This window comes from Rhineura floridana, chromosome 3, assembly GCF_030035675.1.
Source record: "Rhineura floridana isolate rRhiFlo1 chromosome 3, rRhiFlo1.hap2, whole genome shotgun sequence".
NCBI classification, from domain to species: Eukaryota; Metazoa; Chordata; class Lepidosauria; order Squamata; family Rhineuridae; genus Rhineura; species Rhineura floridana.
The window spans coordinates 62,541,268-62,560,483 of NC_084482.1; the positions used below are offsets into that span (position 1 = coordinate 62,541,268).

The 19,216-nt window shown below is 43.7% G+C and overlaps 1 protein-coding gene across 2 annotated transcripts in view; it reads left to right on the forward strand.

Moving 5' to 3' along the window:
- Positions 1-19,216, forward strand: part of SPHK1 (sphingosine kinase 1) — a 113,506-nt gene that overhangs the window by 54,068 nt on the left and 40,222 nt on the right. The window contains exon 1 of one of the 2 annotated variants that reach the window (XM_061616298.1): positions 123-794. The exons of the other annotated variant lie outside the window; for it this stretch is intronic. Coding sequence (XP_061472282.1) covers positions 170-794 — 625 coding nt within the window. The 5' untranslated portion in view covers positions 123-169. Of the gene's footprint in view, positions 1-122; positions 795-19,216 lie in introns of those variants that run through there. 2 annotated transcript variants of the gene reach the window in all.

A 19,216-nucleotide genomic window follows, 5' to 3' on the forward strand; every position in this document is an offset into this window, starting at 1 on the left:
TGTGTAAAAGAGGGAGCAGGGGAAGGGAGGAGGAGCTGCAATCCCAATAACTGTTATCAAAGAAAAATGCCTATAAGCACGTGTTGGACAGGTTCCTTGTGGTTCCCTGTCCCTGGTTAGCAAGTTTATTTGATAAGGAATCGCTCCTATATAAAGTGTGAGCCCTTTTATGAATGAAATCGCGTTTGGTGTCATTCCTCAGAGATGCCGCCTGGTGACAGCGGAGAGCAAAGCGTCCGAGTTGAATGTCAAAGCCAGCCCTCCGCCACTCATTGAGAAGCAAGGGACAGAAGTCACGCTGTGTGCGTTGCGTCCCGGACCATTGAGCGGGTTGTCTCTACTCCATGAGACTGAGGCGATGCAGGAAGGTTCGGATTCCGGGGAAGACTCCCAGAGCGGGGCTTCTGGCGAAGTTTTGCTCTCTGGGGTCTTCTCCCTCGTCCCCGCTCCGAAGACGAACTGTGTCCTGAGTCTCACCCGCAGCGCGGAACTGCTGGTGCGCCGCCTGGACGCTGCTGAGCCAAGCAGCTCGATCGCCTCGCTAAGCCTCTCGGATTGCATCGGCTGCTACGCTTTCCAGAGAAAAGGCGCTTCGCAGCCGGCGGCCGCCTACTTCTCGGTCTTCTGCTACCCCTTCAAGAAAGGTTGGTGGGACTCGGGGGAATCCCGGCAGAGAGTGGCCAAGACTTTTTGTGTGTTGGCCTCGCAGGAAGCTGAAGAGAACCGGGGGATTGCCGAGACCTGGGTTAGGAAAATCAGGGAGCTCTCCGCCCCCTCCTCTCCCACACTAGAAGGTGAGTGACTGCCTGGTCTGGAAAGAAATGCGAGTTCTGACGCGGGAGGGAGGGCATGAGCCGGCACGCGTGGGCTCTGGTATCGCCTCCGCTCAAAACCCTTCTCTGGTAGGACTTCACAGCGCCATGCTATGCATGCTTACCTGGAAGTAAGCCCCACAACGTATTTAGGATTGCAGCATCAAAGGAGTGGTTTGGGGTGCCCCCACTCGTCTCGTCCTCAGTTCGCAGTCTGGTAAAATGGGCATAATAGTGACAGTTCCCCCAGGATGGACTAAGCAATGGTTGCAAATCGCTTTCCAGATTTAAAAGTTGCCCGTAAAATGGTTAAAAATGATTGAAAACTTTCTGACATAAATGGGGGTGGGAGTGGGAAGCATTGAGGGACTCTTATCTTGTGAGCCACAGATGCCTGAAGTATGTATGTTTCCACTTGAGATGGTAGAGGACCATTTCACTTACTGTGAAATTCCTACTTGGAAAGTATCTCTGTGTGGAAATTAACCACTGAAGTCAAAATGCAGCTTGTCATATGTTACAATCCCTCACAAAATGTGTATTGTGTGTGCGCACGTGTGCGCACACACACACACTTTGGGAAGCAACAGCAGATTTATGTAACTTTACCGTTGACAATGAGGACATTGAGCTTGTCAAGGATTATCAATACCTTGGCACAGACATTAACCAAAATGGAGACAGTAGCCAAGAAATCAGAAGAAGGCTAGGATTGGGGAGGGCAGCTGTGAGAGAACTAGAAAAGGTCCTCAAATGCAAAGATGTATCACTGAACACTAAAGTCAGGATCATGCAGACCATGGTATTCCCGATCTCCATGTATGGATGTGAAAGTTGGACAGTGAAAAAAGCAGATAAGAGAAAAATCAACTCATTTGAAATGTGGTGTTGGAGGAGAGCTTTGCGCATACCATGGACTGCGAAAAAGACAAATAATTGGGTGTTAGAACAAATTAAACCAGAACTATCACTAGAAGCTAAAATGATGAAACTGAGGTTATCATACTTTGGACACATCATGAGAAGACAGGATTCACTAGAAAAGACAATAATGCTGGGAAAAATAGAAGGAAGTAGAAAAAGTGGAAGGCCAAACAAGAGATGGATTGATTCCATAAAGGAAGCCACAGACCTGAACTTACAAGGTCTGAACAGGGTGGTTCATGTTAGATGCTCTTGGAGGTCGCTGATTCATAGGGTCGCCATAAGTCATAATCGACTTGGAGGCACATAACAACAACAACCTTGTGTATGCAGCAAATGAACATGGGTATGATAGTCATATGTGAGAAGTTACATGCACATTGTAGGTTATTGCTTGTGCATAAATGCTTTCTGTATAGAAATTTTGTGACATGTGAAGTGTGGGTTGTGTAACATAACCCTGTACATGTTTACTCAGAAGTAAAGCCCATGGAATTGAATGGGACTTGGGCTGTGATCCTTAACTCAATTCCTGGGGAGTAAATCTCATTTAAACCAGTGGAACTTATTTTGAGTAACAAGACATAGGTTTGTTCATGAGCATTGCAAGGTACATGGGCACAGGCCCATGACACAAATTTGTGTTAAGTTTGCATATGTATAGACCTCTGAGAAATTAAGGTGGCACATAGCTGGGGTCTTGCCAGTACTGCCTCGGAGGTGTAGTCATCAAGGGTCTCAGGGGGTGTTAGACACCTTAATTTTTTGGGGAGCAAGGTCCCTATGTTTCCAACATCCTATGAGCCAATGAGCATGAAAGGGAAGTGTGTTGGCCATTGAGAAGAGTCTTCTAACATGCTTCCTTGTACTTTCCTGCTTTGTCTTAACCCAGCAGCAAAAAAGCCCCCAGAGTGTGTTTGTGTGTGTGCATGCATGCGTGAGTAGTGGGTGGGGAGGGTAAGCCTATGCGCCAAGCAGTTTTAGTGTTTTTCTTTATTGCTGTAGGGCTTTCTGAGTCAGTTATGCAGGCCCCAATGAGTGTCAATTGCAAGTAAGCCTTTATTAGTTCCTACTTCAAAAAGCCAAGACAAGTTGTAGAGAGTGAGAATTCTGTAACTGAAGAAGAGACAGTGAATCCCATCTACATCATCAAGCCATTTGGTAGCAGCAGGAGATAAATGTGCAGACCCTGAATTCAGTAATTCAAGCAATATCTCTGACAGTGAGAAAGGACAGTCAAATGGCAACAGTGATAGAGAAGCCGAAAGCAGTATCCAAGCCTGGCCAGATTCTTCGGTAAACGTAGGAGGTTGTATAATCTTAGAAGAGGGTGTGGCTGGGAGGGGGCATGGTTATGACTAGCATTACAGGACCCTGCACTTCTGAATTTGCCACTACACTACTGACTGCACTTGGCAGCCTCCCTATAAGCTAGACAAAATGTAAAATTTTTTTTTATGTTTATAAGAGGAAGGGGGGAAGGGGCAGGAGATCTGGGACCTGCTCAGGCCCTAACAGCACCCCTACTGTTACTCTCACAGTCCCCAGTAAATGTGCTTAGTTAGCACTGTACCCTTCTATGTATGCCTACCTGAGAGTAAGACTCATTGAACTCGGTTGAACTTACTGCATAGGGTTACACTGTAAGCTTCCTTTTTAAGTCAATTGGATTGGGGTTGCGAGTTATAAACGACTGTAACTCAGATATTGACATGAGAGCGAGAAGGATAATTTCAGTGCAAATAAAGGTAGGGTGCCTTATAAGGATTTTAAATCCTCAAATCAGATTCTTTTGGCTGGTCTCAAATATGCCTGTGGGAATTAGATAGCTTCAGAACCCACCTGCTGAATTGGAAGTATTTAGGCTCTAGTCTTTCCAGATAAAGCTAATTTGCCTAGAGACACCACATATCTTCTGTCCAGCTGATTTAATGCTTTAGTATGGGGGGGGCGCTAGCCTTTTTTGGCCTGAGGGCCACATTTTACCTGTGGCTAACCTTTCAAGAGCCACATGTGAGCAGTGAGTTTGATCACCTCACACTAACATGCGCACACACACAGGATGCACACAGCCCCCCAAGCTAATTCTGTAGATTAACTGAGGAGGGGTTATTGCCCCTCTTCACTCATCAAATTATCAGCCTGATTAGTAGGAGAAGGCAATTTGCCTCCCCTTGAGAGGGGTGGGCTGAGCAGAGGAGATTAAATTGCAGTGTTGCATCTACTTTAATAATGATGATGATGATGATGATGATGATGATGATAATAATAATAATGATAATAATAATAATAATAATTTTGGCTGCTGCCACTAAAATCAGTGGAATCTTGGGGGACAATATTTGCTTGGTGTGTGTGTTATCAAGCCCCTGGACTGGAGTTAATCACTCCTGCTTTAGAAGCTTAACTCTCAAACTGCAAACCACAAAGGACTTAGTCTGCACTGCAGTAATCATACTGAAGTCAACATAACTTTCTAGATGGCGCGAAAGGGGTAGTGTTGATAGAGACACACATACCTGACCAGTAGCTTGTCCCCTTCACCCATTGCTGGTCTTTGTAGCTACTTAAAAGAAAGAAACCTTTCATGTCTAAACTATGGCTGTGAACACACTAAGTTACGAAATCTGTTTGAAGCTGAATTAAAACAACAACACTCAAGCTGATGCCACAGGTTTTACAGTAAACTAGTAAACATGACTAGTATCATGTGTCCCCGTTTTCAGAAGAGTGAGGTGGAGATGCACTGGAACTGGCAGGACAGTGAGTGTGTTTCTACCCTATAACTTAATCACAAACTACAAATTAAAATAAGGTTGATGAAAATTACAATAGGGCATGTTTATTTGCAAGTTAACTCCATCAAAATAATAAGTACCACAATTATTTCTCTTTTAGAAAACACACTTGTGGGACAAAGCTCTCTCAGCTATCAAACCCCTACCCCACCCTGCAGCATTAGTTTTTCTGATTCAGCCACTGTGGAACTAGTGTAGTATTGCTCTGGAGCAGCGATTCCCAATGTGGGTGGTAGCGCCCCCCTGGGGGCGTTACAGCCTTTTGGGGGGGCATTGGCGTGACTACAAACTTTAGGGGGGTGTTTGGGTTCATTAGGGGGGCCTTGACATTTGGCAGTCTGATGTGACAGTTGAAGCATTTAAGTTTAACTTTATTTAATACGCAAATAATTAATTTTTAAACTGTTTTGTCCCCAGTTAGAATGTATTTAATAGTCTCAATTCATGGAAATAACACTATAAATAGTGTGTGCTCTTTAGTAAAGAAATTCTGAATAGTGGCCAGTGTCATATCAAGGAATGGGGATATTAGCCACGCCCCGGCACTAGGTAATGTTCCGATGCTGCCTTGAGGGATGTTGGAACCAATCACGAGAGAGTGTTTGAGAAGCTGGGTGTATTGGTGGAGGGTGCATTCTTCCAACGGATGAGTGCCGTGTGCAAATGGGTGATGCAGACAGTCAGTTATTTGCTGGTTTTCTTCAGGAATGGGACACGCTTGCTACCCGTTGTTTCTGTGATGTTTAAATGTACTTGTTTAATGAAACAATGCCGGTAAACTGAATGAGTTTGTTGTTAAGTTTGTTGTTAAGATTCAAGTATATTAAGTATAATAGGAAGCATTGGCATATACTTAATCTGAGGGGGGTGTTGGGCACAAAAAGATTTTGCAAAGGGGCGTTGGGTCAAAAAAGGTTGGGTAACGCTTCTCTGGAGCAAATGATGTGTGTGGACTGCAGTTGCAGAAGGAGATGATAAAAAAGTAAATTTGCTTGTTCTTTTTAAAGGACATACAAAGTGCATTGCTGGATTAGCCTTAAATTCATCTGTCTGGCCTTTTGTTTCCAACAGCAGCCAGATACATTTTTAAACTTTCAGCATCTCCATGGTATTTCTTATTTCATCCTTCACGATCTTTGGTTCTGTGTTCCAAACCTAGATGCACAGATCGCTATGGAAAGCCAGCTGGATATGTCACTCTGAATTTTTATGAGAAGAGTAGTCAGCCTGGATAATTTAATCCTTCATATAGCATGATTTGGTGATAAAAGACCTCTGCAAGATTTTCAGCTTTCTTGTTGCTAGGTCTCATGAAGGAAAGACAGTTGCATGTATTACCCAAATTTAAACCTCATTATTTAAAAGCAAAGTAATATAGGGATCTTAAACATCCCTGTTAGAAGATATGAAACCTCTCACAAACATGTTGAAAGAGCTGGTGTGAAACAACTGTGTGTGTAGCAGGTGGAATTCTCTTAGTCCATCTTGCTATGTGTAGAGTGAAAATCACAGGGCATCTGAGCTGCTAAGTCTGCATGAAAATGAATGAACTATGGATGAACCTTGGAGGAATAAGGGGGAAAGTTTTTTTCTTAGATGTAGGAAAAACACCTCTGTATTTATTGCATATGAGTCAGAGGGCTTGGCTGAAAAGGAGTGAACCTGCCACATACAGTCAACTTCTTAGCAGAAGTGTCCCTGATCTGTGTTACCACTGAATGAATGGCTAGATGGTCCATAACACAGAACTGTGTGCTGTAATCATAGTCTCAGAGAGGTGTGTTTCTCAGCAGGCAACATCTGGCTTTCAAGGCCTGTAATAGTTTCTGCCTGTCCAATAGGCTGTGCCTACTCCCAGCTGCAGACTTGTCTGACAAGGCAAGCCTATGAATCTGGTGTGTATCTGGTCACCTTTAACAACATTGCAGGTGCCTCTCCCAATGTTTGTTGTTATGCGGCAGTCTCAAGTGACTATACAATCCTAAGCTTTGGCTTCTACTTCTTCTTCATCAATTAAGCCATTTCCATCCATCACCAGAGCCTATTAAGTGATGATTTTTGTAGGCCGCATTAACACAAAGGACTGGTGATGGGTAGATATGAGCATTCAATTGTGGGCAAAACAGCTGCATATTCACTGACTTATATTTAAGAGATTTATATCCTGTCTCTACAAGGATCAATGTTTTTATATTTTTTAGGTTTTTATATTGTTTCAAAAACCTTTTTGACCAAGAGCAACAGCAGAGTAAGAGAAATGGGTGAGAAAGCCATGGGAAGGAAAGCCTCTTTCAAATCTCTTAGGAACTATAGTTACAGTTTCATTCATAGGTTAACCAAATACTGGTTTGCCCTTTGCTCTTTTTGTGAATCATTGTCTAGCCATTTGGATAATAAAAGTGAGACTTGTTCGGTGGTTTGAAACCTTCCCAGAAACCTGTTGAAATTTATTTTCCCAGAAATCAGTTGAATTTATTTTCCAAGACCATTATTGTTCCTAAGGTTATAACAATGGTTCATCATTTCAACTGTCTCAGCAAATCCATTTCTTCTAGTATTTTCGGTATATCTAATACAAACTCCTTTATTGCCTCTTTTCAAAACTACCACTTGGGGAAAATAACTGGAAAGCTACACATCACAAAGCTGGCCAAAGTAAACCAGGAAACAATTAAAACACAGAACTATGCCAGGCTGCTTTCCTGATGTCTACAATAAATGTTTAATTGTTGCTATTCAGTCATGGGACTATTCCAGGGACGACCAATGCTAGAACTCCTATGCCGTTCAACAGTTGTGTAGGTAGTGATAAGGCTTTCAAAACCCTGAAGGCACTGTGACAAAACAAGGTCCATCTCTTGCAGTTCTCTCTTTGCTGCATAGCTGTTAAATATACAGAAGCCCTACTGAAATGCTGGCAATCCTTGGTGTTCAGAATCTACATGACCAGTTTTTTATATTCTTAAACCTGTAGCGGCTGTAGCTCTTCCCCCCCCCCCTTGCTGTAACTCTTGCAGTTTGTCTCACTCCCATTATCCCACATCTTCCTGTTCATACCTTGCCATTTTTTTTAAAAAGGTACTGTATACATTTTTCCTTTTGCCAGGTCTTTCACATTACAATTGTCTTATAGCCAAGTATCCCTAGCTACAAGGATATGGCTGGCACACCAAGTCGGTTGGGCTGGGCAGATGTCCAGACCTGTTAAGGAGCTGACTTGCCAACAGCCAGTGGTGCTACCTTGCTTCTGTCTTGCACCAGCCAATGTGAGGCTGCCTCCAGCTTGACCAGGCCTCACCCTGTGTCAGTACTCAAATAATGGAGGTAAAAGAGAGAGGGCCCTTTAGAGGAATCTGCAAGTCCAGTCCCCCCAACTCCTCCCAATCATACCCCCCCAATAGCCATCTAAAACCAGTTGCACAAAAGGTAGGGGGATATGCTGTGTCTGCCACCTCCTTTCAATAATTTGAACCCTGACCCAATTAAGAGTTCCTTTCAGTTCAGGCAATTAGTCAGCACTGTGTGCATTGCCTCCTGACCTGGCCAGGCCCATGTGAAATTGCACCCTGTTCCCCATATGCAAGCCCCTCCTCTTAACCAAAGTTGCTTTAGCCACCCCCACCCCACCAGGCCTAGAGTCAGGCCTGATACCAGAATAAAACAGTCTATCTTGAGGCCGCCTAAGTGTTTAATCATACAGTTATACTTGGGCAAAGTTTGCCCTGCTGTGTCAAACACTGGACCAATTTTGTGCCAGCAGTCAGGCTGGAAGATGGGTATATATTAGAATGCTGCTTCTACTGGGTTTGTGTGTGTGTTATGAAGTTGTTGCAATCCACTTTGTGAAAACATAGGTTTCTTTCTTTATCTTCCCCTTCCCTTCAAACTGCTCATGGTGTCATATGGTTCCATCCTCCATTTTATCCTCACAACAAACCCGCAGAGTAGGTTAGGTTGAAGGTTAACAGCTGGCTCAAGGCTACTGTCCTAGTTCAGCTGGGTTAGGTCTCAGTCCGGGACCTTGGCTGGGACAAGACCACACAATAGGATCCTCTGCAGACTCAGGTCCCAACCACAATAGCGCTAATCAGTAACTGAACCCGCTAATCAGAGCTGAACCCGCAGTCAGCAGCTGAACAATAGGTCAGAACAAAGGCAGGAATAAGGGGGAGCAAGGTGCAGATAGCTTCACCTCCCAATCTCTACACCCGGCCCCAAATCTGGTGCAGGTGCTTAAGCCTGCTCTCCAGGAACCCTCTACTGTTAAGGAGTGCAGTTACTCCCAAGGAGCCCATTATTCGTGAGTAGTGCAGTGGCATTAGTAGTGGAGTGGCATGCACTCCATCGGTGACCAGCTGCCTGAGCTTGGACCTTCTGGTGCTGATGCTCTCAAGAGCTGCAACTAAGGAACCTACCCTGGAGGTACTTCCAGGTTACCCCTTAGAGGTGGGCTTAGTGGGGTCTCTTCCTGGGCATGGGCTCTTCCAGATCTGTGCTGTAGGCGTGTGTGTGTGTGGCTTAGTCTTCTGCCCAGGTCTCCCCCCTCAGATGGGGAGTCAGCTAGAGTTGGTCAGGGCTCATTATTTCTCAGTGAGCTTCATTGCTGGATGGGGATTTGATCCAAGGTTTCGTCAGTCCCAGTCTGATACAATAACCTCTATGCTGCACTTGTTCTTAAGTGATCCCTTCCAGTGTGGTTCCTTCTGTGGCCAGGGCCCATATCAGAGGTTGGGTCATGATCTATGAGGTTGGGTCACTGAACCATCTTCCTAGCTGCATGGGAGCTGTTAATGTAAAAGCAGTTCCCATTTGGCTGGCGTAACATTTAAGAGCCCCCACATTAGCAGTTTCAGGATAATATAAATGGGCTCTTTGTCCGGAGACAGGGGAATACTTTGACGCTTTTATCTTATCATTCTGTGTACCATGTGACTCACAAGCAGGAGCATATAATCTCCTGATCACCCACCTATTGTGCAAAATTTATGTGGATTTTGCAATCCAGCACAATAGTTTTCTCAAATATTCCCTTGTGAAGGCGGAAAAAAGTTCCACTACATATATAAGTGTAGATATCACGACACAGTGAGACACGGTGAGACCAGAGTTCAATTTCGGAGCCCCCCTCGTAATTCTCGTCTCCGCTTTTATTTTACCTCCGCTTGGAGGCGTGGATTATTTTCTCTCCATAAACAGCCTATGACCTTTAACTATTGTATAACATCACGTACATACATAGTACAACAGCATTATCTATGTGGCAATATGCAGGCAGTTATTTAACCACTACAGATGTCAGTATCGTTTACAGCCATAAAGTTAACCACATCCTGTTTTTCCACTGGTCAGATCGCAATGTCTTGAGAGATAGTGTACTGAGAACAGCAGCGTGGTTTGCCAACGTATGCTGTTCATTCAGTCCACCCCACATCTCCCCCTTTTTTATTTTTTAGCAAAAAGTAATTACTACGTAATGGTCGCGGAGCAACAGGTGTACACGTCTGGAAAAGGTATTGTAAAAAACAGCATAAGCCTATACTTAAAATGAGTAAAAGAATAGCATATCTAAGAATCTGACTTAGCCATCCGAGCACACGTATTATTAATGGAATTTGCAACATGTGATGTAAATAATTGAAAAGCATTAACAGGCAGCTGGAAGGTTGGAGTTCCCCAATTCGAAACAGTATGATATTTAATCTCTGAAGTATTCATGAACCGCCCAAGTCCTGTAATGTTCCCAATATCCCCAGGTGCTTTGCATACGGGTATTAAACATGTTCCCAACATACCCATTTCCTGTACATGTTCAGTCATGCAAAAGTCACTCACATTTGTCATTCTTGCTAACTGAACCCAGATATTGTGTTGAAACCGCATCCCCAACTCCTGCCCCAACCTGTCCGCCCCGGTGCTTCCTAAAATCCAACAAATGCAAAGTACAAAAATAGAATTTGTATTTAAAGACGCAATTAAAGCAAGAATGGTATTCTCAGTTGTCTTGTCCACCCCGGCTTGTTCCATTGCTTTTTCTGCTTGTGTTGCTAAGTTCTTTATTTGGCCCCAAGTCACGGGAGGTTGCGGAACATTCCGACCACGCTTCCTGGAAGACATCCCAGTATCCTGAAGTTGCAGAGAAAAATTAGGGATGGGATTCTTAAGATTATCGTGCCAGGACATCGTCTTTCCAGGGCCGGATACACCTAGCAGGTACCCACACAGGACCGTCAGGCGTAGACACAGCCGCGTAACCTCGACCCCACGTTATAAGCGGAACTGGGCCTTTCCACTCTGGATTTGGTAGTTGCCGAAACTGCACCCGCGGGGCAGGTAGAGACTCCGACTGCTGAAAATGCCGCTGCGCTCGAGTAGAAAAGGAAAAATGAGTATTGGGAGATTGAGACAAATTTAAATGATTAATGGTAAACAACACTTGTGCCAGCCACTCCTCTTTGGTGGCCAATCCCAGTGGTACTCCTCCTTTTTGTTTTTGTTTAAGCAAATGCTCTTTAAGGGTACGATTGGTACGTTCGACGACAGCTTGACCTGTAGAATTATAAGGAATACCAAACAAATGTGTAATGGACCACTTAGTGCAAAACTGTGCAAATTGCTGTGAAACATATGCAGGGCCATTATCAGTTTTTATCGTCTGAGGTTGGCCCATGATGGCAATAGAACGAATGACATGATTAATAACATTCTTAGTTTTTTCCCCTTTCTGAGGAGTTACCCATATGTATCCGGAATATGTATCTACTGTAACATGCAAATACTTCCATGGGGAGAAAGTAGGAAAATGTGTAACATCCATTTGCCACAACTGGTTAACTATGAGACCTCGTGGGTTCACTCCTGGTTCTGGGGATAGAGTTAACTGTGTGCATTGGGGACATTGTTGAATAATGGCAGAGGCTTCCTGGGCAGTAAGATGGAATTGCTTCTGGAGTGCTTTAGCATTTTGATGATGAAGGGCATGACTTTCTATGGGTGTGCAAAGGAGGGCACGAAGAGCCTCCACTTTCCAGATTTCTTTTTAATCACAAACACTGGGGTGTTATAAGGGCTATTACTTTCTGCTATATGATCAGCTTCCAGTTGCTCCTTTACCAGTTGGTGCAGAGCTTCTAATTTTTCTTTGGGTAAGGGCCATTGTTCTACCCAAATGGGTATGTCTGTCTTCCATTGTAAAGGAAGAGCTGCCTTTTGTTGGCTAATCATTAATAACAATGGTGGTCTGGAATTGCTCCAGTAAATCCCTTCCCCACAGATTTACTAAAATGTCCAAAATACAAGGGCGAATGTGGGCTATACGATCACCATCAAGAGCAACAACTTGTATCCAATCCTTACTCCGTTTTGAATCCTGAGCTCCGCCCACTCCCCACACAGAAGGGGCCACTTCTACTGGCCAAGAGGATGGCCAGTTATGTTCAGCAATTACTGTGACATCTGCCCCAGAATCTATAATACCTTCAAAAATAACATTGTTTAAACAATACTTACGAACCGGTTTCTCCCTGGTCACTTCTGCCAGTACTGCAGCTACCTGTGGATGGAAAGGATTACCTGAAATACTCACACTCGGCGATTTCGTCCTTGTAGATCCGAATCCACCAGTACGTTTTTGGGAGGAAGTGTTCGATGTGAAAAGACGATATGGCAATAACAATAGTTGCGCAAAAGAATCTCCCTTCTTCAACTGAAGGGGAAGGTGACTCCAATACTGAATATAAATAATTCCCTGATAATCAGAATCAATAACACCAGGTACCACCATTATATTATTCTTGGAAGCAGAGGATCGCGGTAGTACAAGGCCTACGGTGCCTTCTGGTAAAGGGCCAGTGAGTGTGGTAGGCATTAAAAGAACTGCTCCAGGCAAAGGAACATCTTTTGACTCTGCATGTATTAAATCAATTCCAGCGCTTCCTTGAGTAGCAGGGGTGGGTACACTTCCTTGAGATTCGGGGCTGGAAGCCTGCCCCAAGTTCAGTTTCCCTCAATAGGACGGGAAGACACATTGGTATTGGTAGTGGGAGCTGAACGACACTGATTAGCCCAATGATAACCCTTTTTACATTTCGGACAGATCTTCTTTGGCCGGTTTGTAACAGTGCCCCCACCTTTAAATGCTCCTCCGCCAGGAGCCCGACATTCCCTTCTGAAATGACCAGGCTTTTGACAATTAAAACAATTGCCTGTAGGTTTGTTACCCTGTCTTAATGCCCCAGCTAACAATGTCATGGCATGAACATGTGTACCTACCTCTGCACAAGCTTGAATCATGTCTCCCAATTCATATTGCGGTCTATGAATAATGTTTTTCAAAATCTTTTTACAGTCTGTGTTAGAATTCTCGTAAGCTAATTTTAACAATAATTCCCCTTGTGCCTGAGGGTTATCAACCTGCCGTGTCAGAGCCTCTTTCAAACGGTCAACAAACTGAAAATAGGGCTCTGTTGCTTGCTGCCGTACATTCGTAAAAGAACGTAAGGGTTCTTTCCCAGCAGGCACCTTTTTAAATGCTTTCTGTATACACTCAGCAGTTCGATGAAATGCGGCTTCAGGCAATACCCCTTGTTGTGCTATGGTAGCAAAATTACCTGACCCATAAATTTGCTCGGGAATGATATTAGCATCCCCAGCTGCTATAGCAGCATGTCTAAATTCTTGGTCCCAAACTACATATTGCGAAGGAGTCAAAATCATCCTAAAGAGATCCTTCCAATCTTGAGGGATCATGTTATATCCAGTAGCTACTCCTTCCAACATCCCTTGTACATAATTAGCCGTAATCCCATATTCTCTTACTGCCTTATTTATTTCTCTAATAACAGAAAACGGAAGAGCTGTCCAAGTTGCTATGCGATTATTAGCATTATTAGGATCTGGCTGATATGTAACGGGAAAAGCTGAAATTGTACCCTCCCAGTCTCCCATTTCTTCCATAGATAATAATCCTGAGGCTGCAGCCTGAGCTATGGCTGCTTTAACCTTCCCAGTAACCTGTTCTTGTTGGACTGGAGGGCTATATGGAGGAGCATTTACAAATTTCTCAATATCCTTTTCAGGTGTAGGTAAAGAAAGTTGGGGATAAAGAGGAGTTTTCTGGTCAGAATTGGCAAACAGCGATGTCTCTTTTATCCCTAAATGACTAATGGCCTCAGCACACTTTTGCCATAATAAGAGATGGTGAATAGGTGCTCTTGGTTCTTCATGTAATTTTCTCCCTATCTTTATCCAATCTGACTGACGTAGCGATCCTTGCTCTGGATACCATGGACATTGACATTGAATTGTTTTTAACAATGATTCAATGTGAGAACGACTTACAAAAGCTGAGGTATCCTGTTTTAAAATTTTTTGTAGCTCTTGTGCATGAACCTTCTGCTGAGCTGACAATTCCCCCCCCATACTCACGAATGGGAGCTGTACGCTGAGGTGCACCGTTGGCTGATCCTGCCAGTGGGTACGAGGGTGTTTGTTCTGAATCACGTCGGGGTCACCAGATGTAGATATCACGACACAGTGAGACACGGTGAGACCAGAGTTCAATTTCGGAGCCCCCCTCGTAATTCTCGTCTCCGCTTTTATTTTACCTCCGCTTGGAGGCGTGGATTATTTTCTCTCCATAAACAGCCTATGACCTTTAACTATTGTATAACATCACGTACATACATAGTACAACAGCATTATCTATGTGGCAATATGCAGGCAGTTATTTAACCACTACAGATGTCAGTATCGTTTACAGCCATAAAGTTAACCACATCCTGTTTTTCCACTGGTCAGATCGCAATGTCTTGAGAGATAGTGTACTGAGAACAGCAGCGTGGTTTGCCAACGTATGCTGTTCATTCAGTCCACCCCACATATAAGAAAATACCTGTTTCTCAGTGAATAAGGGAGCACCTTTTTAATCAATCAAAATGTTTGAATCATGATTGATTACTTAGTGTTGTAATTTAGTGGAGGCCTGAATCAGGCCCTCCCACACTACAAGTCCACTACAGTACCCTGTGTGTGTTTGTAATAAACCCATATACATTGTTTAAGGTCCAGTTATAGGAAATCTTTATTGTCTCTTCTCTTGAAGTCAAATTAATTGAATGACTTGTGAATTCTCAGAACTGAATCTTTAGCTTAAAATACAGTCTTGTTTCTGCCTGTGATTAATATGTTAGTCAGAGATGAATATTTTAGCTAAAGCTCCTGTTCATCGCCACAGTCAGTCATCTATGGATCTACCATGTGACATAAACACATGCAACAGAGCTATGCCGGAGGAATTTCAAAATCATGTGACTGCTTTGAGCAACACGTCTGGCTGGGTCCTTGAAGTGGTGATTCAACACTTCTCTCTCTGTCTCTCCCTCCCTCCCCCCCCCTTATCACTAAATGTATAGGAGGTGGGAGCAGAAATATAGTCGGCCTTATACTGGAGAGTGGAAAGCATTGCTCCTGTGCAATCTCTGTTCATTCTTTTGCTCTACTTTCCCTCTAGCCTAAAAAATGTAAATGTACTGCCTTCAAGTCGATTCTGACTTATGGCGACCCTATGAATAGGGTTTTCATGGTAAGTGGTATTCAGAGGAGGTTTACCATTGCCTCCCTCTGAGGCTGAGAGGCAGTGACTGGCCCAAGGTCACCCAATGAGCTTCATGTCTGTGTGGGGATTCGAACCCTTGTCTCCCAGGTCGTAGTCCGACACTCTGACCACTATGCCACACTGATGCAATTATACCCTCTGTGAGAGAAATCTCAGTGGGGGTGGGGAGAGTACAGGGAGGGGATACTGAGAGAGAGTGACACAGTAAGTGAAAGCAGTTGACTCTGTGGCCAGAATGTTGCTTTGTAAACTGACAGATGAGGAAAGCGGGGGGAGGGGGGGACAGCCAGAAGAGGCTTCTTCTTGGATTAGTCTTTTTGTCTAGAGAGAAATGGAGGCTTGGACCCTATAAGGAACTCTCACCCACTCTCCTAAGTGGCATATCCATCTAAGGCCTCCAGAAACCTTCCTGTCCCAGACAGATTTTCTCTTATCTATAGATGCATATGCTAGTTCCCCCTCCTCGAAAAGTGGTTTGCACTTTCTCCTCTGACACAACTTTTCTGTGTTTTTGTCTGGAATGCTTCTAGGTGTTTCTCAAAAATGGCTGTGCAAGATCATGCCAATTTATATAAGTTTGCACTTGTGTACATTGAACTGGTGTATATGCTGTGCCACCTAGGAGTAGGCAGAGTGGGGGCCCCTCTCCACTTTAGACATCCAGCATTTTCAAAAGATTGCTGGATATTCTAGGGCCTCATATACACTATACCTTTAAAACAGTGTCTAACCACTTTAAACAGTTATGGCTTCACCCCAAAATCCTGGGAACTGTAGTTTAAGGCTGCTGAGAGACCCCAATTCTCCTCAAAGAGCGACACTTCCCAGAGTTCCCTGAGAAGAGGAATTCATTGTTAAACCATTCTGGCAATTGTCGCTCTATGAGGGGAATAGGTGTCTCCTAATAACTCCCTGCACACTTAACAAACTACAGTTCCCAGAATTTTTTGGGAGAAGCCATGATTGTTTAAAGTGGTACAATACTGCTTTAAATGTATTTTGCAGATGGGGCCTAGATCTTTGGAGCCCTATAAAGAACGGATTTCCCTTCTTTCAAAATACTCCACTCACTCTAAAATCTGCAGTTTGGGCACAAAATATCCAGAGTATTAATGCATTTTTGAAATTACGATTGCCATCCCTCACCTGACAACAGCTGGGATGGAACCCCAGATGCAACACAATGGTACATCAATAAAGCCCCTACATGTATCATTTAACATGGTGTTAACACCTGTGTCAAAAAGGTGTTGGCTGAACAGTGTCCATCTTTACTCCCCAAACATCTATTGGCATCCTCGGTTCTATGCATTTACTTATTTTATTACATTTATGTCGCTCATCTCTTCCATCATGGAACCGAAGGCACGGCACATACGGTTTCCAGGCTGGTTTAGCTTTAGATAGTAGTAGCCTCCTGTGCCTTCAGACTCTGGGACATGTATGAGAAAGTGTGATCAAAGCAGATGTGCTGGTGAACACAAGAGGCTTGCATAAGCTTTTTATGCAAGGCCTGTCATGACTCTAAATGCATTGACTGCATGTCTTGCTCTGCAGTAAGCCAAGGCAAAGCCCAACCAGGATATAAGATGAAGCAAGGCAGGGCTCAGGCTGGATACAAGACAAGGCTCAGGCAGTGCTCTGGGGAGCACAGAGCTCAGATGTTGCTCTAGCAAGGCACAAGAGACTGAGTCCTGACAGAATAGTAGCAGCAGTGCAGCCTGACTGTTAGCACACTTGTGCTGTAAGATGCTGCCTTACTGAAATGGGACCAGTCTTATTCAGTAATATCCTACTGCAGTGGAACAGGGCAGCCTCAGGTCCTCCTGGATCTTCTACAGTGGAGTCTTCTGAGTCAGAGGATGGCAGTGCCACATCCTTGGGCCATAGGGGCAGGCATTGGCCCCACAGGTTCATCTGATAGCAGCACTTCTGGGGCTGGCCCTTCCCCTTCCAGTTCAGGGTCCTCACTTCCATCACCCAATAAAGAGGAATCTAACTCCTGATCCCTGGTACAGCGGTAGTCAGTCTGTTAGCTTATAGAATGTAGCTACTGAAAACTGTACAAAGTGAAGGTGTGGTTCACATTATGTCACCCATTCTTACTTTGGTTTTTCTCATTCAAAAGATATACCAACTTTTTTGAGAAAAATTTGGAGAGAAGTGTTCCATCATGTCACTTCCTGGCCATGATCCCAGTTCTCCACTATTCCAAGATGTTCTTAAAATTGCATTTGAAGCAGAGTCAAATAACAAAAGATGAAAGCAAATAAGGCAGTTCTACAGAAGTTGGCGATACTGATCAACCAGACAATTCATAAGTGGGAGCAAAAAGAACAGGTCAATATGTATCTTTTCTATCTATCCTGGATAGGATGGTGCAAGATTGTGCAGCATGAGAACACAAATTTGGATATTTCTAGATGAGTGTGTGTGTTATGTTAGCCAGCCTACAATACCTTGGCAAAGTGCAGTGCCATTGTTCAAAGTTACTTGGAGCCAATGCCATCAGAACCCTTCAGGATGCTGTGCACTAAGTCCGTTCAAATTTATTCCTAGACCTAGCTAAAGGTGGAATGGGTGATAAACAGGGCTTGGTTATTTCCTGTAACCCTTAAAGTAGCCCCAGTCTATAGGCTTGTGTTTATGTGCCACTCAGATGCCAATATGATTTATGCCAGATACATTTTAACTGAAACTGGGTTGCCTTAAAAGGCACATATTTGTTTGCATGTTAATTCTGTAGTCTCTTTTTTTACAGCTATATGCAAGATGGTTTTGGCTTTATGCATATATCTTTGAACTGCTAATTTGAGACTCAGTGAGATGTACCAAATATTAATTTATGCTTGGCTGAGTGATAAAAAATAAAAATAAGCTAATATTGCTGCTTCTGAAGAGGTACTGTCAACACCCTTTTGGCCTTATGCTGAAGTGTGTGTTGTGTGAAATTGATTCCTAAGGCTAAAAGGCAGATGTTCACATCCTTAAAGGTGGTGTCCCTCCAACAATCTTCCCCCTGGTTACAGCCAAATACGGAATCAGTGAAAATCTTACTTTACTGAATTTCAAAGATTTTACTCTTTATTGCCTATTCCTGAATCCTTTCCTACTTATTCTACCATGATACCCAGAACTTAATGCAATCATCAAAATGTGGCAGGACTTAGGAGTGTGAATTGAGTTTTTTTTTAATTGTATGTTAGATGATCCATTAGAAAAAATTGAAAAGTCACCAAAGGATGATATTTTAATTAGGATCAACTAAAATGTCACAAAGTAGTGAGCAAGCTTTCAAATTCTTAAAAGTTTTCAGGCTTGATATTAACTGACACCTCATCAAACAGTTGTAACAGAGTGCAGAAGGTGTTATGCAGGCTTGATTAGGTTAGGCAAGACCTTTTCTGTGCTAGTGGTCAGTAGTGTAGTGGCAAATTCAGAAGTTCAGTGTCCCTTCATGTTAGTCACAGCCATGACCCCCCTTTTTTGCTGCTGGGTGAAGAATGAGATCATGTTTAAACCTTCTCACACAACAGACATCCCTAGCAGCCAATCAGCATGAAAGGGGAGTGTGTTAGCTTTTGAGAAGAGTCTTCTCAGTGGCTGACACACCTCCTTTCACTCTGACTGGCTCCAATCAGCAGGAAAGGACAAGGAAGCATGTTAGAAGACTCAGTGACCTTTCATGCTGATTGTCTCATAGCATGCTGGAGACATAGGAACCCTGCTCCGAAAAAAGTAAAGGGTCTAAGACCCCCCGAGGCCCTGGATGACTACACCCCTGCTAATGGTTAGGCTGGAGCATATTGGACTTCAACTAATGTAATTTCAATTAGACTGTGTCCAAATATTCCTGTTTAACTGATCTGGGTACAAGGCTGTTCATCTACAGCAACATGTTTAATAAGCTGTGAAACTAGTATTTGAGCCACACTGAGTTGGACACTTAATTAAAGCCTGGTTCACACGTGTGATCAGCCCCATGTGTGACTGTGATAGCTTGTAATGTGTGCTGGGAACTGCTTTGCATGAAGTGTTGCGGGTGTATTGCAATGGGCTTGCATTTCAAG